The sequence below is a fragment of the Nycticebus coucang genome, chromosome 15 (genome assembly GCF_027406575.1).
Source record: "Nycticebus coucang isolate mNycCou1 chromosome 15, mNycCou1.pri, whole genome shotgun sequence".
NCBI classification, from domain to species: domain Eukaryota; kingdom Metazoa; phylum Chordata; class Mammalia; order Primates; family Lorisidae; genus Nycticebus; species Nycticebus coucang.
In genome coordinates this window covers 75,886,147-75,912,745 of record NC_069794.1, presented here as the reverse complement: position 1 = coordinate 75,912,745, position 26,599 = coordinate 75,886,147, and the positions used below count along the sequence as shown (strand labels likewise).

The 26,599-nt window shown below is 39.4% G+C and overlaps 1 protein-coding gene across 1 annotated transcript in view; it reads left to right on the top strand.

Moving 5' to 3' along the window:
• The window catches only part of LOC128566398 (phosphatidylinositol 3,4,5-trisphosphate 3-phosphatase TPTE2-like), a 98,256-nt gene extending 79,541 nt beyond the window's left edge, over positions 1–18,715 (top strand). Inside the window, exons 15-21 of the mRNA XM_053563298.1 lie at positions 1,106–1,167; positions 2,558–2,638; positions 5,844–5,949; positions 11,086–11,168; positions 13,453–13,548; positions 15,652–15,722; positions 18,603–18,715. Coding sequence (XP_053419273.1) covers positions 1,106–1,167; positions 2,558–2,638; positions 5,844–5,949; positions 11,086–11,168; positions 13,453–13,548; positions 15,652–15,722; positions 18,603–18,705 — 602 coding nt within the window. The 3' untranslated portion in view covers positions 18,706–18,715. The remainder of the gene's footprint in view (positions 1–1,105; positions 1,168–2,557; positions 2,639–5,843; positions 5,950–11,085; positions 11,169–13,452; positions 13,549–15,651; positions 15,723–18,602) is intronic.
• Positions 18,716–26,599: the final 7,884 nt, after the last annotated feature.

The following is a 26,599-nucleotide window of genomic DNA, read 5'->3' as shown; positions in this document are numbered from 1 at the left end:
GTCTGGCCAAAGGTTTATCTATTTTATTTATTTTTTCAAAGAAACCAACTCCTTGTTTCATTAATTTTCTGAATGATTCTTTTGTTTTCAATTTCATTGATCTCTGATTTAATTTTGGATATTTCTTTTCTTCTACTGGTTTAGGCTTAGATTGTTCTTCTTTTTCCAATTCCATCAGATGGCTTGTGAGTTTGTCGAGGTGCTCTCTTTCTGTTTTTTGAATGTAGGCAACTAAAGTGATAAATTTTCCTCTCAAAACTGCTTTTGCAGTATCCCAAAGGTTTTGGTAGCTTGTGCCTTGATTGTTGTTGTGGAAATGTTATTTTTCAAAAACTCAAATTTTGTAATGCAGGACAAAAGATGAATTATATTTGAGGATGGAATGACATGAAGCAGGAAATCAAGGGTTTGCTTTCAAACACTACAATGGAAAAGAAAAAAGAGAGAGAGCGCAAAGAAAGGAGCGAAAAGAAGAGAGAAATTCAATACATAAAGCACAATCCTGATAATTATAGGAATAGGAATATAGGAATAAATATAGGAATAGATATGAGAATTAATATATTGTTCTCTACTTTCATATGTTTGGAAACTTTTGTAACACAATTAAAAACTCAGAAGTGGGAGGAATGAGGGTTATTGAAAATCCGAGATGGTGTTTGGAGCTCCAATCCTGTGTTATCTTCCATAGGTACTACTTTTATTTCTATTATTTAGAGAAATAGGGTGTATAATTAGTGTTTAATAAGTAGTGATTTAGCTATACAGTCCTAGAACAAAGCTGGTTGCGTTTTCCCATTATTGTAATCTTTAGCAATAGAGAATCAAGAGAAATGCAACAAAGTGAAACTCTGTCTCAAAAAAGAAAGAAAGAAAGATACACACATGCACACATATATCATGCCAATAGTTAAAACACCAGATTCCACGTATGACCACAAAGTAGTGAATCTTGGGCATTTCTGAATTGAAATATTTTGGACAAGTACTTTCAAGGTGAAAGAATATGGATCTAAAATGCACTCTTTGAATATGTCTGAGTGTATTTTTATACCAAGTAGTATCATGAACAATGGTTCCTTGACCCAACTTCTTTGTTTTCTAGGAAGAACTGGAATTATGGCTTGTGCCTACCTCATTGCAAGAGGAATATGTGTAAATGAAGAGGTATGAAGGATGTTACTGCACTCTGTGTCTTATGCTGTTTGAATTTGTCAGTTCTGAAACATCACTGGTAGGATGTTAAGATGTTTTCTTTAAGTCACGGTGCTTAAGTGAAATAGTAGCTGGGAAAGCAGTTTTGGAAAAGTCTGGTTTTGATACTTCCCTGTTAGCATGCACTAGTTCTTAATAGTAACTGACTCAAGAACCTCTTGCGTTGGGCCAGGACTAAGGTGTGATTGGTGAGGCAGAACATTAAAGGGAATGTCAAAATTCGTAACAATTAAGATAAATAATATTTTAGTGTAGTATTGTAAATATAAAAATTAATGCCAAAAAACACTCTTATGTCTACAGTGTTAACACTTTAAATAAGGACAGCTCTCAGTAGGGCAGGATTATGGTGAAATGAAGAAAGCCACGTTATGCAAGTAAAAAAAAAAAAAAAAAAACGCATCTCGGTAGTCAAGATGCTTCACTTGCCTCACCCTAGTCCTAGTCTGCTCTTACTGCCAGTAAATTGACTTTTTCTTCCTCATGAGAATAACACCAAGATTCATTAGAACAAAGTCTCTCCTGAATTAGCTTTGCATAGTCAACATACATGGGATCTGTGATCTTTGGAAATTTCTGAAAGGACAAGGTGGGCTATTTCTTCTTCTTAAATCAGGGTTTCAGTCCTCTTTCTGCCATTAGCTTGCTGAGAAGTTACCACTTCCAGGACACACCACTAGCAGCTCTGTTCAAGTTGCTTAACCTCAGTTATGGAGATGAGGAGAAGATTTGGTGTGATGCCCAGCACTCTAATTCCACCTCCTTCAGCTCTTCTAATCAGAGACACAGGGGCCTTTAAATTGGGTGTTTTTCAAACTATTGGTCATGATCTATCAGAGAGTTGTAAAATTAACTCACTAGGTTGCAGCTACCATATTTTAAGTAAAATGGAATAGAGAAGAATATGAAATATTAAAAAGTACATGTGGATGTGTGTGTGTTCTAGGTTATTTATCTTTTAGAACTGCAGCTGAAAAAAAATACAAAGAGTTCCAAAGCCACTGATCCAGAACCCTAGCTCCCTCTAACGGCTGTGCCGTCTTCACGACAAGCTGCTTGGTTATCATTAGGTCTCAGTCTTCGTGTCCATAAGATGGAAAGATGGGAAGAAGGGTTGGAGCAGATGATCTCTAAAGTTTTTAGAGATCTCCAAGTACCATGTTTTATGCCTGTTTGAATGAGAGAATCCCTGGATGTAATTTTGCTTTGTTATTTTGGGCAGCCTCTGCCCAGAGACCACTATTTAAGGAAATCATGTGCCCTTAGAAACTTTAAGAATGCCTAATATAGAGGAAAAAAGAGTCACGATGAACCATGGTTGAATTGTCCCCTTTTATTACAGGACAGCCTTCGTTTTTTTCAAGAACGACGAACAAGTGCATCAAACACCAGTAAATCTGGGAGCTTCGAAACCCCTTCACAGGTAAGTTTTCTTTTTAAAAATGTAGGTTTTGTTAAGGGCATGGACTAAGAATTGCACCTGTTACTTGGTTTTGTTTTGGACTCTTCTCCTGTGGTGATCAGCAGTAGCTCTTAGGCCTCCATCTGTCCCGGGTGCCAAGACCTGCACCTCAGGTGCTGCCCAAGCCTTGCACTCTGGGTTCTCAGAGCGTCCCATTTATTATTTTTTACTGATGATTGTTTACAGAGTTCAGGAGTTGATTCCCTTCCCAAAGAAGGAAGGCCCAATACCTAAGGCTCCAGACCCCTCAGGATTATCTAAAGTCACCAGCCCTGGGTTTCTCTGTAAAGAGGAATTGCGGCTTTCACAAACCCTTCCAGGGCAAGTCATCCTTGGAGAGCATCACAAGGACTGTTTGGGGATGCTTCCCTTGTGTGTTTGTGTATGTGTTGGAGAGAGGTTGCATTTTTGAAAGAGAATGAAAAAGAGAAACAAGCACTTTTCAAAAACTCTATTATACCTTCTGAACATGTTTTTTAAAAATCTATTATACCAGATAATGTTGTACTTTATAAATACTTCATTTAATATTCATAACAGCTTTGTAAAATATATGCTGTTCCCCTAAGTTTTCTTATTGAAATATTTTATTGTGAAGTTTAAAAACATATGCAATGGTCAAGAGAATCATTAATAAACTCCTTGAAGTCATCACACCTCTTGAACAATCAGTCTGGCCTGCAACCAGCCACATTTCATCCATTCCTGTCCCACTCCACTCACACCCCCTAACCTTACCCTCCACGCTTTCATTCCTTAAACCTGGATTATTTTGAAATAATTTCCATCATCAGATCACTTTATCCCAAAAGTATTTTACTGTGACATTTAACATACATATAAATACTCTTAAAAAACCCCAAACTTTAATAAATAGTATACCTGAAAAATATTTTAGTAATAGCAAATTTCTGGTCCATGATTTTCTGACATGAAAATTTAACTTGTTATGTCTTGAAGTCTTTTGAAATGTAGTTTGTTTCAATCAGGATCAAAACAAGGTCCACATATTTCACCTGGTTGCTATGTCTTGTATCTCTTCTAGTTTATGGATTTCCTACCTCTGTTTCATTCCTTGTGATTTTTTTATTGAGGAAACCAGGACATTTATCCTATAGACTCTACCACATTGTAGACTTTGTCAAATCATTCTCGGGGTTATTTTATTTATTATCTCATTTAGATTCTCAGTAACTCTGTAAGTACTCCACTATGATTTACATTTACAAACTGGGAAACTGAGGTTCATAGAAATTAATTTCTTGAACTAAGCACTCAAATCCAAATCTGTCAGACTCTGAAGCCCTTGATTTCCCATGCTGTTCTCAGCTTCTCCTCTGTACTGCACCTGAAATCAAAATGAGAACTGGTTGGGAATTCTTAAGTAGATTTGGAAATAGCTGTGAATGAGTTTTTCTTGAAGTGAAGTGTTGGGAGATAAATAAGCCCCTTAGCCCTGTTAGAATAACACTGTAATTACTTGCCATAGACCTTTAAAAATAAGTCCACTTTTCTCCCCCACCCACGACAAAAGTAACACAAAGATAGCTGTAGACCCTAAGCTAAAAGTATCACATGAAGTTACAAAAGCATAGCTTGGATAGTGCCATTTCCATGCTCCAAATCCATAATGTCTCCCAACTACCAATGGCAACTAAGTATCTCAACCTGGCTCTGAACATCTTCTACAGTGTGATGATTCCAACCTTTCTTCCACTTTGTGCATTGACGTTTCCCACACTCTGACATGTCTAGACTGTTTGCTGTTTCCTAGCCTCTGGACACTTTGCACCCTGATGCCGTTGCTCACATGGGCCTTTCTCCTGGAGTCTCTTTCCCTTCCCAGTCTGAAATAGTCTCTTGCTATTTTTTTTCTTTAGTTCCTATAGCCCTTCGTGTTTCTTTTAGGGACTAAGTCACTTTACTCTCTTTTGTAGATATTTGCTGTGGTGACTTCTGTATCCCCTTTAAAATCCAGGCCCCATATCTATCCCCTTTTCCACTTGCATCCCAAAGTGCCTTGCCACTGTTCATAATATTGTTTGTAGTGAGTGCTTACTATCTGTCAATTGTATTAATTTTTGTTAAGAGCCCTTGTTGTCTTGAGCTATAAGAGAAAGCAGTGTGGGAGCTAAAGCAGCTGGAGGTCCTCGGGGCATCTGGTGGCCACCACGGGCGTGTTAGATGTAGCTCACCCAGCACTTCTCCCTTTCTCTGTTTTTATGCAGTTGTGCATACTTTCCATAACTTTAGGCCAGAACTGGAACACCATCGGCTGCAATTGAATCTCTTCTGACCCACTGAGTTAGTATTGCAAGGACTGCATTGCTGCAGGTTGGAGAGCTATATTAGCAGGGCCCAGGACACAGTGCCCTCTGTGGCAGGGGGTGATTCTCAGCTGTCACCACATTCAGACCCTGCATTGTGTGTGTCCTACTGATTACTGTTTATCCATCTCTAAGTTAAGAACTTACATGAGTCTTCCTCTGGACTGGCCCTTGCTAGGGGAAAGTATGGCAGTTAATTTTATTAACACTTCTCAGTGGGTAGGGAAGACTCTGAGAACTTCTGAGCCCAGTCAATTCAGTACCAGGACTCTTCAACTCCTTTAAGAAAGATTCAAAGGCAGCCATTGTCAACATTCAGCCACGGGAAAAAGCCAAGGCTAAAAGAACTCCAGGGCTTCCTTGTGAAAACAGAATTGAGGAAATGGCAAGTGAAGAAAGTCTAGCTAGCATGAACAAAAGGAGAATGACCTGAGAATGCTGAGTTTTCACATGTATCATTCTCCCAGGCCCAGAGAGCTACTCTCCACAGAACCACAGACCTTCTCTATCTTGACACAGCTAAGCTCCTACCCCATACGGGTAATGCTGTGGCTGAATTCTTGCTGACTCTGATCAGTTGCCCTTTCAGTCATGAGCAGCCTGTAAGCCAAACGTGGCTCCGTCATTGTTACTTCCGCACAGTACTGACCTTTTTGGGTTTTAGCCCCCAAGTTCCATCATCACTCATGAGGCAGCCTCCATAAAAATCCTGACTTCTATAATGGTACCCAGTAAATGTTTCCTTAACTACTTACTGCCTTTACAAAAAGAAAAAAGTTAGGAATGGTGACTTCAGACTTTTCATCTACACTGACACTGAGGCCTCTTTTTCTTTGCAGCGTAGATACATTGCATATTTTGCACAACTGAAAAATATTTACCAACTTAATCTGCCACCACAAAAAACGCTACGTATTAAAAAAATCATCATTTATTCCATTCATGGTAAGTGCTTTTATGCATAATTGAAGAATTGAGTGGGAGGGCCAATGTTTCCACTACCTGGAGGGTTTTGCTCATAGTTGTATATACAGATGATCCTCAGTCACAGGTGTTTTTTGGTATATCTTCACACGGCAATCCTTGCCCATATTGCTAACTCTTAGATGTCCTTTGTCTTCTTTTTTCCATCACCAAATTTGGGGGCTTGATTTCTGTTCTGTCTTCATTGCTCAGGCCAGGCTGGACCTTTCAGGGTGTAGCCTCTGATGGAGGAGAGGGGAAGGGCCTAGGTGCCCTTCAGACTCCTTGTTTCTCATAACCACCTCCAGGTCAGGGTTCCTCTTGGTGGAGGTGTCCCCTATCATTTTCTTACCCACTCCTTTCATCACCCTGGGCTTCCTCTTCCCTCTCTCCTCCATCTGTAACCCTCTCACCACCACCCCCCCACACCAACTCCATCAAGATTTGTTGAATGCCCAAATAGCAAATTAACTTTATTCTATTTGTTGCCACATAAACCATTTTATTCTATTGTTTGCCTCATACAAATGCTTGCTTTGGGCCAGGGCCTGTGCTGGTCTTTCCCTGCAGAGAGGAGAACTAGGGACATAGATAAAAACCCATGGCAGCAAGCTGGGATCCACAGTGCTGGGATCAAGGAAAGCCTCCTAAGAGGCAGCACTTAGTTTCTCTGAGCCTGACTCTACACAAATGGAAAGACTCTACACCCCCTTCCACGCTCACCAGGCCCAGCAAAACGAGGTAGGAGGGGGCTCTATGGAGGTGTCTCTCAGCCCCCTAGTGGTTACCAAGTTTTACCAGTAGTAACATTTTCAGTAAACTTCTAAAGAGCTAACTATTCGCCTGCTTCCAGTCAGGAGGCAAGAAACTTAGTCAAGTTATTTAACCCTGGGCCTTGGGTGAGCAGTGAGAGGGACTGTCCCTCCAGCCCCACATCTACTTCCCCTTCACCTGCCTCACTGACCCTGCACATCCACTCTCTGGGGAGGTGAGAAAGCAGGGACGTCTCCGTCCGTGTGGAGAGGATGGGGCTTCGCCACTCTCACTGCCAGCAAGGGACTAAGGGGGCTATACTTTTGAACCCTTCAAAGCAAACTTCTTGGAACAGCCGGACTGTGGACAATGAAGAAGTACCAGGACACTGGAGTCCACCCAGACAGCCCAGTACTTTTAGCCTTCTATGAGGGCTAAAATGTGTAGTAAGATCCACACATATTTTCTTAACATTTTGTCCAACTATTCAGAAATAAAAGAAGTTTCTGTTTTTTGTTTTTTGAAGTTTTTGGCCAGGGCTGAGTTTGAACCTGCCACCTCCGGCATATGGGGCCGGCGCCCTACCCCTTTGAGCCACAGGCGCCACCCCTGAATAAAAGAAGCTTTTAAAAGATAAATTAAAACTTCTTTGTCAAAAAAACGCACTTGTTCATTAAAATGTAAAATGCTTTCAAAAATAATTAAATATGTTTATTTTCCCCCACACAACTGTCATGACTTCTGGATGTAGTGAGGAATTTTATTGGATTCCACAAACAGATTGCATCGGTTTCTGACTTCTAAGATCAACTTCACCCAGTAGCATTGTTTCTATGGAATATTTTGGTCTGGAACTCCCAAGCGGCATTGTGCAGGAAGACCCTTGAAAACCAGCCTGCTCTGGCAGGAGACTGCCTGCGTATATAAATGAGCAGCTATTCTTGAAAAGGTTTTGCAGACTGGAACGTCCTGTGCAAAGTCCATTAGGAGAGCTTTATGGGAAATGGATGGATTCTGATGTATAGGGTCATAGTGGAGCCTAGTGGCTGACCTCACTGGGAATCCCAACTGTTGTTGGACCTCCCAAGGGTAGAGGTGCCGGACTTGTGCAACAGGTGGTAGAAAGTGGGGACAGCAGAACTTGCACCCCTCCCCTTCCACACCCTTCTGCAATGTGAGTGGCAACACAGTCTGCTGTTGGAGCAGCTTCTCCCATGAAGAAACTGTAACCCAACTATAAATCCAACATGGAGGCATGACATCCTGTATGTACCTGACTATATACTCTGCCTCTTTCCTCTTGGTTAATGATAGGAGTGACAGTATCTAAACAAACCTTTGTGAATATTTAACTATTCTATGCAGGCAAAAAGGCATTTAAACTAGAGAAGTTTTAATGCCTTTCTCTAATATGAACAATGAGAACAGAATTAGTGTTTCAAAATTTCAACCTTAAAACTGTGCTTAATGAGTTCTACAATTATATACGTTGTCTCAGTTTGATATTATATCCTAAGACTGTGATGTTTCTCTTAATGGTATTGTGAATTTTATTTAAATCCTGTAGAGACATTGTTCATTCAAAAACTGTAAGGTGCAGACCTGAAGAACAGAGGAACTACCCCAAATTTATAAGCAGTCCAGATGAAATCCAGTAGAGGGTTGCACGGACTTGATTTCTCAGCCTCGGGCTAATGTAAAATAGAAGATTGTAATAGTCCGATCTGACATTCCTCAGGAAGACTTGCAGACAGAACATTGAGCTTGTGGCCTTAGCTGTTCAGTACTGTGCAGGTCTTGTCTTACAGAGACTTCATAAGGCATATACAGCAAGTTAAAATTCCTCGTGCACCCATACAGATAATCAGGCCAAACCTAATGAGACTAGTCTTACCTGGAAATAAAAATACTCTTCCTTTGACATTGTCATCACAACTCAGAGAGAACGTGAAGACCACCAGGCAAAAGTGTGAAGGACTCGGAAGTGGGTGGTATCTCGTTTAGTGCAGCCTTCCAGGTTGGTCCCCGGTTTCCACCTTTAATTGTCTTTGAGCTGTGTAATAATTCTGGAAGTTGTACGAAACTGATATATGATAGTCCTTCCACATCTGATGTTTTGCTTTCTGGGGCTTCAGTTACTCATGGTCAAGTACAATCCCAAAATAGATGAGAACACAAAACACTAAGATATTTTTTGAGAGAGGTCACATTCATATAACTTTTATATCATTATAATTTTGCTTTTCTATTGAATATTGTTGCTAATTTCTAAATGTACCTTATTTATACATTAAGCTTTATCATAGACATGTCTACATAAGAAAAAATATAGCATACAGAGGATTCAATACTGTCTATGCTTTTAGGTATTCACAGGGGATCATAAAATGTATTCCCTGTAGATAAAGGAGGCTTCCATAATTTTCATTAGTAGAAATGCCAATTATATATGTCAAGTGGAATACAATTGATTATAGACCCATTTTTAGCACATGCTTTAAAAATGCAAGCTACAAGGCAATGCTATGGCATGCAACTATGTCTATAAAACAAAAGGGGAATTATATGTATTTATTGTGTTTTTACAGATGTAAACCTCTTGGAGGATATATATACATATTTGATTACACACATAAATATAAAGAGAAAATCGGCTATATATTCAGAGCTGAGGAACTAAACAGGTGGAAAGCTAGGGAGATGGAGCCTTTTTCTTCATGGTTTTTAGTTTTAAATCATGTAAATATATTTAAATGATTTTAAAATGCTGACATGTGTAGAAATTTAAGCTTATAAATCAAAGCTCTTTTCCTGTCATGTGGTAAGTGTTCAGGTAGGTGAGATCTGCATCTCACTGCTCTCATGTAGAGCTCGGCAGTAAATAGTTTTGCACCTGGAGTGGGACAGAGGGAACTGAGGAGGCAGGAGACTGTGATTCCCAATAGTGAATTAATAACATAGCATTAGAGAAAACAAAATGAAATAAAAAGAAAATGAGCAGGACATGAGACTCACAACCAAGATTGATCAATATACTATGTTATTAGAATATTTTTTAAAAGCCTTAGTTTTGTGAATTAAGTGAAATGTACAGAGTTGAAAGGAAAGCAATAAAAATTCATTGGAGGCTTGAGAGATCAGTTCATTGAGGAAATGCTAAAGGATCATTTGAATTGAAAAAAAGGACAACAGACCATTTTTCTGGAAATACAGGCTGACCACCACAAAAATACTTGGAGATAACAATTCTATATTTGGGTAGAGATTGCATTAGGATCCAAACATAAAGTAGGGCAAGAAGAATTTAGACCACTGCATTTATTATTAAGAATCATCATGGTTAGGCCAGATGTAGTGGCTCGCTCCTATAATCCTAACTGTCTCGGAGGCTGAGGTGGGAGGATCACTGTTGGGCCCTGCCATATGCCTGAGGCCTAGTGCAACTTCCTGATCTTGACTAGAAGTAGATCCATCCAGCTACTTCCGCATAGCAATGACTCAGCAAGGCCCGGCCTGAAACTGCCTCTACCTAGATACAGCCAACGTGGCATCATGCCATTGGTCCAACCCTGTTACCACCCATCACACCACCTCAGTCCCCGCCCCTTCCACATGCCCTATATAAGCAGCTGCTTGTCGCAATAAAGTTGAGTTCCTGTTTCGACAGACTCCCGGCTCTGTGTGTTCCTGATCCGGCCGTCGTGGCTCACCATCCCGCTCAGCCCCGGGGACTAGATTGGGCTGGCCCCGATCTTCCCTCAACTGCGACTGCCGGAGAATCCGGCAGATCACTTGAACTCAAGAGTTGGAGACCAGCCGCATCAAGAGTGAGACCACATCTTGACAAGAACAAAAAATAGGACAACAAATTGGCCGGGTTTGGTGGTACACACCCGTAGTCCCAGCTACTCAGGAAGCTGAGCCAAGAGATTTGCTTGGACCCTGGAGTTTCAGGTCTTGATGAGCTAAGATGATGCTACTGCACTCTAGCCTGGGTGACAGAAAGAGATTCTGACTCAAAAACAAAGAAACAAAAAAAAAATGAAGAATCATCATGACTAAAAGTCTTAAGAAAGTAGCACATTAGCAAGAAAGATTACAAGTCACCTTCTCTCTATTTTTTTTTCTAGAAAGGTGAAGGGATGCCATTTTTTTTTCTTCTCTCTCTAGTCTTATCAATTCACCTTTAGGAGACAGGATTGATTTTTGAAGTCTGTGTCTTAAAGAGAAAAATCTATAGAAGATCAAATGATTAAATATTAACATACTAATAGCTGTGATAATGTTTCTGTCTTTATTTCATAATGTTAGCTGTTGAGATGTTTTGATCTTTTTTCTAACCAGCCTAACTGTGAATTCATTTAGGTGTTGGACAAGGCAATGGCAATGATTTAAAATTGCAAATACTAATGCAGAGGAAGATCATCTTAGCATCAAAAAACTATAAGGTAAGAGAAAACATGAGCTGAAAATTCTGGTGTTTGTTTTAAAGCTCTTTGCCAAATCAGTATTTTGACCTCCACACCCCTTTACTCATCATAATGAGATGCCCTGTTGCTTCCTGGTTATCATCAACTTAGTGTCACTGGGGTTTGTATGCAAACCAGAGATATATCGACCTCATTGCTCAAAACAGTTTTGTCAGGGTATTTTCCAAAAGTATGTTTCAGGTCAGACTTTCGCCTTGCCTTTTACTTTCTTACAAATGCTGAGCGCGTTCCCAGGAGACCATCAAGGTTTTAAATTCACACGTCTGGCCACTTTTAGGCATATTCTCTTCTTCTGGGTCATTTTATATTTTTTTATATATAGCACAGACTCTAAAATTCCACTGTGCGTGAAGACCACTTAGGAGCTTGTAAAGATGCACATCCCTAGGTCGTACCACCAAAGTGTGATTCAGAAAACTAGAATGGGGCCCGGCGACCTGTAGACTTAGAAATGTCCCAAGTGATTCTGACTCAGGTTCTCTGGGACGGCACTATGAGAAACAATGCGGGGTGAAGGGGGAGGTGCGGGGAAGGTGGAGGGTCTCTTTATTCAAAGCAATGTTTTGCTAAAATGAAGAAATGCCTAAAACTACAGATGTTTTCTAAAAGAAAAAGAAAGCTTCCTTCTTAGGTCTAAGAACCACAGACATTCATAATTTCTTCCTAGGCTTTTTGCCTCAAATTCTCCCCTGACCAACCCTATTCTCTCCCCTTCCTTTCTTGGCTTCTGCATATTGAAAGCATTCACCCAGGCCAGATCCTGGGTTTTCTTTTCTTATTGTAGCAAACACTCCATTCTTGCCTATTCTCACCCATCTCACTCGTCTAAATTATTTGCTCTCTCATTTTCTGAGCAGACATTTATGAATACCCACTGAGTTGTAGATGCAGGAGCTACATGGACAGTGTCCATTCCAACAATTTAGACACATTACATGATCCAAATGTATCAAATGAGCCTTTCCTCTGATTCTGTAAATGTCACCAGCATTCCTTCAATGGGGTCTTCAAATTTTTTGGTACCTTTGATTCTTTCTTTGGCCCCTATTATGTAGTTAGTCACCAATTCTTGTTGAATATATTTTTGAAATTTTTCTTCACTCTCCCTACCTTTCTGTTCCCACTGCCACTACCTAGCCCAAGACCTCATTTTCTCAGGCCTAGTTTTCTTTGAAACATGCATCCTGAAATGTTGCTTACATTGTGAAAAGCTGTAGGTAGAGCAAAAGACACACTGTGTGCTGTGGTCAAAGAACCAGCACATCTCAAGAGTTATGAGAATAAATTAGATAATATGTATGAATTTGCTTTATGAACTATCAATCAATAAATAAACATTGTATGTGATAAACATCAGGCCACTTTGTCACATAAGAAATGCCCCAGTATGTTCTTCACCAACTTCACTCTTACTTCCCTGGCTTTCCAGCTCTCCAGATATAATAGCCCTATGATTCTTCTGATTATTTTCATCAGTAACTTGACCTGCAGACTCCATTCCAAATGGACTGGCTCATCCAGAGTGTTGGAACGCAACTCTTTAATTTTCTTTGGGCTTCTTTGTTTGTTTGTTTTGGTCTTTTCCTCTCTTTTAACTAGAGTCTATTTTCAGGGCTCCTCTATCATGCCCAACTCAACTTCTATCTCCCTGATGAAGCTTTCAGATTGAACACTTCCTATTAATCACACACACATACACGCACACACACCACTACATAACAGCACACCCAGTCTTGAACATATAACTTGCCAATTGTACACCACTCTACTATTGTTCCTTATGTGCACAGCTCCCTGAAGGGACCAACTAAATCTGCACCTTCTTATATGTTTTTCACAGGGCCTAGCATGGACCTTCCTCACTGTAGGTGCCATTATTATTTAATCAATATTTTCCCAAATTAGGCCTCAACATATAAAAAGTAGGTGACATTTATAATAACAGCACTAAGCCATAAAATTTAATTGGCTAAACTCTAGTAGAATATTAAATACTTAACTTTTCAAAAGATTCTTCAGATTATTTTCATCAGTAACCATTAAACATGTTGGCCTTTACAAATTATGAACAATAGTATTTCAACTTTATAGAAAAGATTATTAATAATTATTTATACATGTAGTAAATGGGCTGTGAGATCAAAAGTACTTGATAAGTATAGGTGAAAATGATAAGTGAAAATGGACTTCACTGATATCATCAGTAGGTTTATACTTCTGAATTCTATGGTTTTATTCACAGATACTTTATGACATGGAATCCAACAGAGTAGTAATACATTTATTCCACTGTCCACCTCTCTCTGATGATGTTAAAGTTCAGTTTTTCTCCTCTTCTGTGAGTAATCAAGAAACAGCCTTTGCCTTTGTTGTTGTCTGATGTTTTGACTGATTTGGGTTTGGGATTTCCTTTGCTACAGTTTCCAAAAAGGGAAATAACAGATGTCAACCCCTTGCCAGGGAGGGGTAGTAAAAAAACAAATTAGATCCAGAACAAAATTTTTATAAAGAAGAATGTATTTAATTAGAAAAATCAATTTATGTGTGTTAATATCCAAAAAGAAAAAATACAAAATTCATCTTTATAACAACTTGCTACCCATAATTTATAAACTACTTTAAAGTAAGAGAGATTTGACTATCCTCTTAGTTGATATGACAGTGTTGTAAGTAGTATTAATTAATGCCATATTTACTCTATGAAAAATGAGAATGTCTTTGATTGTCCTTACTCTGAATATAATTGTATAATATATACTCACCAGTCATAAAATTTATACCTGAACATTCTTCTGTATATAACAGATTTCTAAGCCTTAAGAGTTTAATTTCTTTGCTATCTGTATTAAAATGTCAGCCAGAACTGCCAACAGGTAACTATGTTGATCAATTTAAAAAGAATTTCCTATGCCTTCCTTCATCCTCTGTATGGTGGCTGCTGAAGGATAATCTATCATGTATGAAGTGGTCAGCATAGTGAAGCAAGTGACCTGGATGGTTCCCTCATCACATGTTTCCCTTGAAGATTGCAGTCACTGAATTCTTGCTTGAACAGTGGCCTCTTAGCAAAAGCAATGGTGTAAAGGTCACTGGCCGCGAGGCCCTTGGTCGTATTCAGGCTTTGTGATTATCAAGGGCTATGAGGTGAAAGCACTTTAAAATTTTTTTAGGTGTTTCTGTCATCACCAATAATGTTGGTTAATTATTAGGTGTAACGGCTCCTTGTAGAAATAGATGATAAGTATTGTGTGTTCTTCTAATTTGGTCATGAGGTCTCTCTCTGGACAATGACTCTACGATCTTGCCCTGTTCAATGTGGCTCCTGGTCAGGTAGTCGTGGGTGTTCACAGTGTGCTTTTCATGGGATACTTTTTATCCTGGCGGGAGGTTCACTGCCTAGTGTCTGGCCCTTAACCACGCGTCCCTCTCACAGAAATTTGTTCATGAAAGCCACCCTGCGGCTCTCGGTCTGGCTCATGTTCAGTTTAGTCCTACCGAGACAGCCACTGACTAGGAGGAGAGTTGGGTGTAGGTGTGTGGGTCAGATGAAACAGCAGGCAGCACAACAAAAGACGTGAACTAACAGAAGCGGTTTTTATTACTTACAGACCCCAGAGAGAAGAAGGCTGCACACCTTCCAGGGCCAACTAGCAGGGTGGAGCCATCCGGGACAGCTGAGCTTGGCTAGTGCACAGGGGGCAATGGAGAGAGAGGGACCTGAGTGGTGAAGCCTTTATTGGGGTCTAAGATGTTACCTGAGCGGGTTTCCTGTGTGGAAGGGTCTAATTGGTGGGTTTAAGGCAGGCAGGCCCAATTACGTGGAGTCACACTGTGACTGAGAGGGGCTCACTGTGACACATCCACATAGCCCATGTGGAGTCTTGGGGGTCTGTGGGGTAGGGCAAGTAGGTTGTACTAGTTCTCCCACAGGGAGGTGATCACCAGGACGTGGATGTATAAGGCAAATATCTTGATAAATCCCATTGAGGAAATGGGATAAGGTAGAGATCAAGGGCAACTGACCCTGGCTTCTACTATGAGAAACTTGGATAGATTTAAAATAGATGCTGAGGCAACAAAAATCAGAAAAATTTGAAACAATTATGTTGTGGCATATAGAGAGAGACATATTGTAGATTCTGTTTAGCACTATCTGAACCAGATTAAAAGATGAATGTCTAGATGTATAAATATCTATCATAGAAAACTACATTTCCTTGAAAATGTTGATAAAAACAAGAGAAATCAACCGCTTGTCTTAAAGCTATATTTGTGACTTGATTGTATTGTTATAAGCTGCAGAGTGCTCCATATATAATTGCTATAATTGTTTGACAAATTTATGAAGGAATAAAGAATGTAATTTTAATCCTTTTAGAATGGTTAGTTCTCAGTATTGATGTTCTTATGAAAATAACCGTTCTTAATCACATCTTTCTAGAATCTTCCTAAATGCTACGACAATTGTGCATTCTTCTTTTGGTTCCACACATCTTTCATAAAAAAGAACAGGTATGGATATAATATAATTCAGTAGACACAATCTCATCTTGAATATCTGTGTATAAGGCATAAGGGCATGTCTTTGACTGGTGGTCATAAGCTCAATTCATAGAAAAGGTCAAATCCTTGAGTTCCCACTCTCCATTGCCTTACTCCTCTTACTCGAGTTATTTTAAAATACAATTGTTCTGACTGAGGCAAGAGAATCGCTGAAGCCCAAGAGTTGGAGGTTGCTGTGAGCCGTGTGAAGTCATGGCACTCTACCGAAGGCGGTAAAGTGAGACTCTGTCTCTACAAAAAAAAGAAAAAAATACAATTGTTCTGAAACCAAGATAGGCTGCATTGTCCTCAGGGTCCATAGCATAGTATTATAATCAGGCTGGGCATGGTGGCTCATGCCTATAATCCGAGCACTCTGTGGAGCCAAGGCAGGAGGATCACTGGAGCTCAGGAGTTCCACACCAGCCTGAGCAAGAGCAAGAGCCGGTAAAGTGAAAACAGAAAAATTAGTCAGGAGGGGCAGTGCTTGCCTGTAGTTTCAGCTACTGGGAAGGCAGAGGTAAGAGGATCATTTGAGCCCAGAGTTTGTGTTATTTGAGCTTTAGCCTAAGCAAGAGAGTGAGAGACTGTCCTAAAAAAATAAATAAAATAAAAATATATATATGTAAAAAACATATATGTTTATATATGTTAATAAATATATGTAATATATAACGTATGTTTATATGTGTGTTACTAAATATATATAATATTAAACATATATGTTTATGTATGTTAATAAATATATATATATATACACACATACATACATACGAACACACACACATATGTATAATAATCAGATCTCAAGTGTGATAAATTCTTCCCATGAAAGTTTAATATGAGTCTGCTTAGTACCTTGAATGTGGCAAGCCCCCAGTAGGTGTTGAGTTACTGATGACTGACCACCACCAAACTCTATGCTGAAGTAAGGCAGGATCTAGGGAGACTTCAGCTTTCTTAAAAGCTCATCTGAGGCAGAAGTTACAAGACACAATAGGCATTAAGGATGACTGCAGAAAAAATCATTAAGTGATGGTCTCCCACTTAAACATGATTTTCTAATAATTATATTATGAAACCTTTTTTTTTTTAAGTACTCACTAGGAGCAGTGGCTCCTGCCTATATTCTTAGCACTTTTGGAGGGTGAAGTAAGAGGACTGCTTGAGGCTAGGAGTTCGAGATGACAATATAGTAAGACCCTATTTGTACAAAATGTAAAAAACTTGGCTAAGCATGATGGTGTGTGCCTGTAGTCCCAACTACTCAGGAGGCTGAGGTGGGAAGATTGCCTGAGCCCAGCTGTTGGAGGTTGCATGACTGTGCCAGTGATCTGGGTAGAAGCGCAAGACCCTCTCTCTAAAATGAACAAACAAAAACTAATTATTAATTGTATTTGAAGAGTTTTATTCCAAAGGACCTTCTGCCACATCTGGAAACTCATTCCTAAGTCTGCAAGTTCTCTACTTTAAAGAGCATTTGTACTGTGATGGTGAAAATTGAGATTTTTGGCATCACCACACAATCTGATGCAAAAGGAAAAAAAATTAAAGTTTAAAAATTATTTACTTGAAGAAGTGGCTGTGATTGTATGTGGCATGAATTAATGGTTGTTGTTACATCCAAACCTGGTTATTTTCTTCAAGTCTGATTTTGATTTAATAACCTCCTGCATCAATTGAGGCAACAGTAAATTACATCTGGGCTCCCTACATGAAAATCACATACACTTAATGGACTTTCATAGAGTAACCTTTGTATTTCATGACAAATTTTGACTAATTTTGTTCCTGGATGCATATAACAATAAACTTTGACTTACAACATGAGCAAAGCTCAGCAAATCCGTAGTGAGAGTAGATTTGTTGCTGTACTTTAAAAGTGGTCCTTACTAAAGTATATATATTTTTTCCTTTAAAATACTATGGTCATGATTATGGATGTAGAGGCTCACCCCTTTAATCCCACAACTTTGGGAGGCTGAGGCAGAAAGATCACTTGATCCAAGGAATTTGAGGATGCAGTGAGCTATGATGAGGTCACTGTGCTCTAGCCTGGGCAAGAGTGAGATTCTGTCTCAAAGCAAACAAAAAAAAAAAACACCGTGTCCCTGGCTCAGCGCCTGCAGCATGGTAGTTATAGCACCAGCCGGTGCCACATACACTGAGGGTGGCAGATTCGAACCCAGCCTGGGTCAGCTAAACAACTGCAACCAAAAAATAGTTGGGCGTTGTGGCAGCACCTATAGTCCCAGCTACCTGGGAGGCTGAGACAAGAGAATCGCTTAAGCCCAAGAGTTGGAGGTTGCTGTGAGCTGTGACGCCACGGTGTTCTAACCAGGGTGACATAGTGAGATTCTATCTCAAAAAGAAAAAAACATGTTCCTATTGGAGAAGCAACAAGTTAGATCATTTTTATATGAGTTTCTAAATTTATATTCTACTTGGTAAAACTGTATTTGTTAGTCATGAGATTGTTGTTTAAACAAAACTGCCAACTTCCATCATTTAAAAGTGACACAGTACTTTATTCCTGGGTTTTAATACACATCTACTTTCTGAATGACTTCTGTCACATATAGAAATTTAGATATTTTATTAAACCAGAATGTCCTTAATTTCATAAAAGACAATGTTAAAAGAATCCATAACATGTGTTACTGACCATAAGATACTCTGCATCTCACCAGAAAGGTGGAAGGCGCCAACTGGGACACCAAAAAAAGGGGCTGCGGCTCTCTGGTCATGGCGAACAAGTCCTTTTTTTTAAAGCTGTAACAAGGGTGTCCCACTGCATGGCTTTTCAGTTAGCCTAAAATAGAATGTGTAATTTCTTTTTTCTATTCGTAGGCTTTATCTACCAAGAGAGCAACTGGATAACCCACACAAACCAAAAACATGGACTGTTTACCAGCCGAACTTTGCGGTTGAAGTATATTTTGAGGACGTCTGATGCAAAGTTATATTCTATGGATTTTATTTTAGTTAAATATTCTAAACAAATTTCTATAAATTATTAGGCCAATTTTTCCTGATGTTTACAATAGAATATATACATTAAATAATTTCTCTTCCCTTCTTGAAATTGTTATACTGGTCTTTTCATAGATCTTTTTGTTTATAATTATGTTTACTTTGATCAGTGGTTTGGGAAAGAATTCTTAATAATTTTACCTGTAGGAAGTTTACAAAGATAGAAAAAAAATCACTGAGTTCATATTTTCACACCATTGCAAGATTAATGTGATTATGTTCAGAGAATTCTAAGGGAGTGAGGTTGCACATTTATTAATGGTTATGTGAAAGAGGGGCTACAAAAATGCAAAGCTACAACAGTGACATTAGAAATCACTGAAATATGAACATTCAAGCAAGGGATAGGCATTTCCATTGCTTTCCAAGCCTCAGAGGCAGTAGTACTTTTGCTGCTAGGCTGCCAGATATAATGGGTGCATCTGTGCTGGAGCCAGGCCTTGCTGTGCCATCCTCTCTCTGTCTTCTGTTGCCTAAGGTAGATTACTCTTGGAAAGTAAGATAGCCTGTGTGTCTCAGTTTTCTCATGGGTAAGGTGGGGATTATGATGTTGTGACTGAAGTAGGTTAAGGCACATAAAAGTGTGGAACAGCATAGGACACACAGTAAGCATTCACTGGGCGTTGGCTATCATTTTCATGATAGTTATGTTGCTAGAATTAGACTGGAGAAAAAAATATATAATAGCAACTAATTGTCTCCATCCACCAGGTAAGTGCCTGATATAATCAGAAAAGTTCTAGATGAAGAACAAGGACATCTGGGATCCAGTCCACATTTGACTTTTATTAGACTTGTGACCTTACTGTGTATTTTGAAATTTGGTTTCCTGTCACTAAAACAAGGGGCTGTACAGGAAGCTCCCTGCCCCCATTCACTTTTCAGTCTATGGTCTTGCCCGAGTGGCTCACAAATCCCTAATAGCCTAGTTTTTGTTTTGTTTTGTTTTAATGCAATACTATAGTATTACATTACCTAGTTTTTGTTTTGTTTTGTTTTTTTGATGCTTTATAGGAAACTATTTTTTGAAAAAGCCATTTTCCTACCCCAAGACACACTGGATGTGTTTTCCCTGATTCTAACAGGGCAAGGAATGTAGCTGAGAGATTGGGTGGACTGGGCTCGGGCACCCTCTTCCCTGCCCAGGCCACCCTCTCCTCGTTCCCATAGCACCTTGTCTGCCTGACTGCCCGCCCACTTGCCCACCCACAAGCATTTTGCAGCCCACTCTGGCCTCCACCTAGGGGCTGAGACCACCTTCTTCCTGCCTTAAGAACGCCTTTTTAGTATCATCATCCCAGTCTGAGGGTGTGCTGGAGTGGGGAAGGGAGTCTTACCCCACAGAACATGGAAGACTCTGAGAGATCATCTAGTGCAGCCTCCTGATGTTACAGAGCAGAAGACAGATGCCCAAAGAGGGACTTGCTCAAAGTCATACACCCAAAGAGGGGACTTGTCTGAGGTCATACAGCTGCGGCAAAACTGGGACTGCAGCCCTGTCCTCAGCATGCCTCACTGCCACTCCCAGGGCAGGGGGCCCCATAAAAACACAGGTCATATCTTAAGTGTGCATCTGGCTCCCTGACCAGCAATCACCTTTGGGGGCCACCATGTAGGAGGAGAACTTCTGCCTGACTCCATGCCTTAGGACGACAAACACCCTGCCCACACACAATGGCCCCATTCAAGGATGGAGGTCCTTTACTGGCCCCTGACCCCTTCCTGGCCTGGGAGCCTGGGAAAAGGGGTGGCCTTGGGAGGAGCTATAAGAGCATCACCTCTTTCTGCTGCTTCCCCCCACCTCTTTTTAATGTATTACCTTTTTTAATGTAATACTATAGTATTACATGTTAATACAATACCAAAAAGAAAAAAAGTCATCTAGAATCCAACTAAAGTGAAAGCTGGAAGTTTTCTAAAAGAATTCTTTCAGAGATACTTCACAAAGATTTTCTTAGGCAAAATTCTGATCAACAAAAAGCTGGGAAAATATGACTACATTTACCAAGCTAAAGAAAAGAACTGCAAGAGAATAGTGATATCAGCTCTTCTAATGTTTGGCTTTGCTTCTAGGAATTATTAGATGAAAAACAGGGCAAAGGAGGGAGGAGGAGGCAGTGGAAGGGGACAAGACAAAAAAAGTACAACTTGTATGTTATGTGTGGTTGTTATTAAAATAAAAGGAAATGTAATCACCAGCTTTATTGAAGGAATAATCCAACAAATACCCAGAAGAAATCTGCCCCAAGATTTTTTTTTATTTCCAATATAGACTTAATCAAAATAATCATGTTGTATCAAAAAAATTTCCAGTGAGATGGCTGCCTCTATATCCTCCACTGTTAGTGTTAGATATTAGCCCCTCTGATCTGCACGGTCCCCTGGCTTGGTAATGTTAACTAAATATTAAAACTGTACACTTTTCCCTTGAGAAAATGAAAGGGAGAGAGCACATAGGAAAAGATGTCACAAGTGTTTGTCAGCCCTACTGTAAATATTTTATGAATGAATCAGAGAAATTGAAGATGAAAGATGATCCAGTTTGCCAGTACCCTGATGTCTACTGCTATATACCTTGGAGCGGTTTGTCTGGTCTAGTATTTCATGACTCATATTGTAAGGAATTTATCACTTCTGTCAAAGCTACTTTCCAGGTGGAGACTCTTAGCTGCTAGGAAAATTTGTCAAATTCCTCTTGCTTTGTTTAATTTTCTCATTAGTCTCACTTGATTTCACTTATTTAATTGCTTATCTTTACTGTCTTTTGATATTTTATTGATTTACTGTCTTCGGATTCTTCATTGATTTCTACGTCTTTCCTATTTTTTTCTGTTCAACCAGCTCTTCTTTCTTTAGTTGTTGCTGGGAAGAAAACAAAAAACAAACAAAAAACTCCACCAATTTTGACTCATGGATAGGTAAGAAGTGACCATTTGTTCCATCACCAAATTAACAACGGCAGCAGCAACAAAGGCATGAAGTGAACACTTACTCTGTCAGGTGTTGTGCTGAGTACTTTCCATACATTATCTCATGTAGTAAGCACCTACTGTTTGCCAGACAGTGGAGATACAAGTTAAATATGATCCTGCAGTTGGTGTCAAGGAGCTTACAATGGACTGGGAGAGATAATGTCAACACAGCATACCTCACACAGGGAGCCGTCTTCAGAGTCGTACCAGAGTGTGAAGGATGGGGGTCCACCCCAGCAGTGAATAGAAAGGGCAGGGAAGTGGTCATTGGCAGGGAGGGTGATACCCCCAATGAGATGACCTCTAGGCTGAATCCTATAAGAGTTAACAAGGTTAAAAGGAGTGTAGAGCTGGACGGATGGTTACTCAGGAAACTACATAAAGTCTAGTATTTCTAAGTTGAAAATTATGAGAATTGTTGGGAGATGAGGTAGACAGGACAGAAACTGGAAAGTTTGACATTACCTGGTAGAAAACTGGAAATTTGTTCTGGATTTTAAGCAGTGGATAACAAGATTGCTGTGTGGAGAGCACATGGGAGTGGGGACAGAGGGACTGTGATGTCTTACCTGCGGAGAGGATTAGTGATGGAATTCCAGGATCACATTACCTCTTCTTGGCTGCAATATCTTTAAGGCCATCTGTCTCCTGTGGTCCTAAGTTATTAGGAAATTACTCACAAACTATCTTCTGAATCTCTGAGTAGATTTTCCAGTTACCTTGATACAAAAGTGGGTAGCAAGGAATGTAGGTTTGCTGCAGCCCAGTGGTGTTATATTCAGTGATGGAAGTGATGGTTACTTATTGACAACTACTACATTTGGGGGCAAGGCTTATATGCTCCTAACTGCATATGTGGGAGAGAAATAAGAACTACCGTTTACTGAACCTCCACCCTGTGCAAATCCCAGGGCATTAACGTTCATTGTATCTACAAGATGGCAGCAGAGAGTCGACCTTCTGTGACTTAGGCAATACCAATGTCCCAATCAACATCCAACAGCAAATAACCACTTGCAGAAGTGATCCTATCTGAGAAAAGAATTATTTATATTTTCCCACCCAACCTAAAAGTAATACAAAATAAAAGAGGGTTAAACCTGAGGTCAGTTCTGGCTCAGGTCTATCAGGTGGTGATTGTCACCTGAAGTCTCAACTGAGTCAGGAGGCCCCATTGCTGGTGAGGCTCACTCACAACAGCTGGTATGTTGGTCTGGCCATTGGTCCTTCGCTGTGGGCCTCTGCACGGCCCCTCAGAGCCCTGTGACACTGAGAGCACTTGCCATGTAATGCCTGACTTCCTCAGGAGAGTGCAATCCAAGAGAAAACCAGGAGCGGGGCAATGTCTTTTACCCTCCTAGGAAGCACATGGTAGCACTTTCACCCCACTTCGTTCATTAGAATTGAGTCTCTAAGTCTGATTCAAATTAAGGGAATAGGGAAAGTTTACTCACTTTTTGAAGAGAGGAGTTTCCAAAAATTTTGCATGAAAATTCAAATCAGTGGTTCTCAATCTTCCTAAATGCCTTTAATATAGTTCCTCATGTTGTGGTGACCCCCCAACCATAAAATTATTTTCATTGCTTTCATAACTGTAGTTTTGCTACTGTTATGAATCATAATGTAAATATATGATACGCAGGATGTATTTTCATTGGTTGCAACCCACAGGGTGAGAACTGCTGCTTTAAATCATCATACCATGAACTGGAGCAACTTATTTAAAGTCCTTGTGATCCAGGTTCTTCATCAATAAAATAGAAATCTTATTAGTATGTGCCTAATAGAATAAGATGAATTTAACATAGAGACTTAAAATAGTGCAGGGTATATGGTATGTGCTTAAAAAATATTAGCAATCATGATGCTGATTAATACTGTACTGTATTTTGCTGTATAAAATGTGCTCCCAATTATAATGTGCACCCATGTTGTTGATGTAAACTTTAGGAAAACTTTCCTCAAGAAAGGAGCCAGCTCTCACCTGGGAGAGACACAACTGAGGAGGGCTGTTATTAGTTTACATTTCAGTTGCCCAAACTAGACTCTGTGATTCTTAAGATCCAAGACTATGTCTTAGTTTTCTTTCATTCTCAGCATCAACCCTAGTGCTGGGCATATAGAAAGCATTCAATAAATAGTATCTTAACCTGTGCAGGCCACTCTAACAAAATACCATAGACTGATGCTTAATAAACAGAAATTTATCTCCTCATTATTCCAGAGGCTAGAAGTCTAATATCAAGGTACCTGCATGGTCAGTTTGTAGTGAGGACTCCCTTCCTGGTTTGTAGGTGGCCACCTTACTGCTATATCTTCACAGGGCAGATGGGGGTGGAGGCCTTGAAGAGAGAGCAGCTCTGTGGTGTTTCTTCTCATCAGGGTGCTAATCCCATCATGAGAGCACCACCTCATTGTCTAATCTAACACTAATTACCTTCCACAGGTCCCATTCCCAAATTCTGTCACACTGGAGGTTTGGGAATCAACATGTCAATTTGGGGAGGACATAAAAAATTAGTCCATAACAAATGGGTATTGAATACAGGAAAAACACTGTATGTGTCTAGAGGCAAAACATACAATAACTAAATTGAAATATTCACTAGAGAGATTTGACAGTGGACTCAAACAGGCAGAAGAAGAAATCAACAAACATGAAGACAAATCATTTGAAATTATTGAGTTTGAGGAGCAAAAAGAAAAAAAAGAATGAAGAAAAATGAACAGAGCCAGAGAGACTAAGGGGTACCATGAAATAAGTCAATATATGCATTATAAGAATTGCAGAAGGAGAAAGAGAGAGAAAGGGCCAGAGAGATTATTCACAGAAGTAATGGCTGAAAACTTCTCAAATTAGAAGAAAGGTATGAATATATTATACAAATCCAAGAAGCTCAGTGTACACTAAGTGGGATAAACAAATAGAACCACATTGAAACACATCATAATCAAATCGTCAAAAGCCAAATACAGAGTACCTTGAAAGCATCAAGAGAAAAGTGACTCATCCTATGCAAGAAAGCCTCAATAAGTAGATTTCCTAGCCACAAGGAAGGAGGTGATATATTCAAAGTGAAAGAAAGAAAGAAAGAAAGAAAGAAAGAAAGAAAGAAAGAAAGAAAGAAAGAAAGAAAGAAAGAAAGAAAGAAAGAAAGAAAGAAAGAAAGAAAGAAAACTATCAAACAGCAAATTTTTATATGACAAAACTGTCTTTTGAAATGGAAAAATCAACAGATTCCTAAACAAAAACTGAGGGAGTTCATTACCATAGAATTTTGCAACAAGAAAAGCTAATATGAGCTCTTTAAGTTGAAGTGAAAACACACTAGACAGAAACTCTAAGCCATTTATAAATATAAAGTTACCTAATAAATAAATATACGGATAAATACAAAAAACATATTAAAATTTTGATTTGTAACTCCCCTTTTAATTTTTACAGAATTCAAAAGACATACACATACTAAGTCGTTATAAATCTGTTAATCAGCAAAGAGTATTATTATAAAAATGGAATTTGTGCTATCAAGTAACAAAGTGAGAGGTAGAGCTATAAATTAGTAGAGTTTTTGTGTGTGGTTAAATTTATATCAGTTAGCATTCTCCAGAGAAACAGAACCAAGAGAAGATTATAGATTAGATAGGTAGATGATAGAGATAAATATTTTAAAAGGAGATGTATTATGAGGAATTGGCTCTCATGATAATAGAGGCTGAGAAGTACCACAACCTGCCATCTGAAAACTTGTGGTATAATACTGGCCCGTGTCCAAAGGCCTGAGAATCAGGGGAGTTGATGGTGTAAACCTCAGTCTGAGCTCAAAAGAAGACTGATGTCCAAACTCAAGCAAGCAGACAGGAAGAAAAGGGAGCAAATTCAACCTTCCTCCACCTTTTGTGCTATTCAAGTCCTCAACAGATGAGATGATGCCCACCCACACTAAGGAAGGCAGTCTACTTTGCTGAGTTTACCAATTCAAGTGTTGATCTTACCCAGAAATATCCGCACAGACACACCCAGAGATAATGGTGTTGGTCTCCTTGGGACTTCCCCTGTTTGCTTTTCTGGGTCTGCTCTTTCTCATTTTCCTCCCACCCTTAGGAAAAGACACAGGTAGGAAGGAAGACCTTAAAGAGTAATTTCCTGCATACCCATACAAAAACATGGAAGCTAAACAACCTTATGCTGAAGGATACATGGGTTATAGATGAGATTAAGAAGGAAATCACCATATTTTGGGAACAAAACAACAATCAAGACATGAAAAAAAAAAAAAAACAATCAAGACATGAACTATCAGAACCTCTGGGATACTGCAAATCAGTCCTAAGAGGGAAATTTATAGCAATGCAAGCCTTCTTCAAGAAAACGGAAAGAGAGGAAGTCAATAACTTAATGGAACATCTCAAGCAACTGGAGAAAGAAGAACACTTCAACCCCAAACGCAGCAGAAGAAAAGAAATAACCAAAATCAGAGCAGAATTAAATGAAATTGAAAACAAAAGAACTACACAACAGATCAATAAATCCAAAAGCTGGTTTTTTGAAAAATCAATAACATAGATAAACCTTTGGCCAACCTAACCAGGAAAAAAAGAGTAAAATCTCTAATTTCATCAATCAGAAATGGTAATGATGAAATAACAACAGACCCCTCAGAAATTCAAAAAATCCTTAACGAATACTACAAGAAACTCTACTCTCACAAATATGAAAATCTGAAAGAAATCGACCAATACCTGGAAGCACACCACCTACCAAGACTTAGCCAGAACGAAGTGGAAATGTTGAACAGTCCTATATCAAGTTCTGAAATAGCATCAACTATACAAAATCTC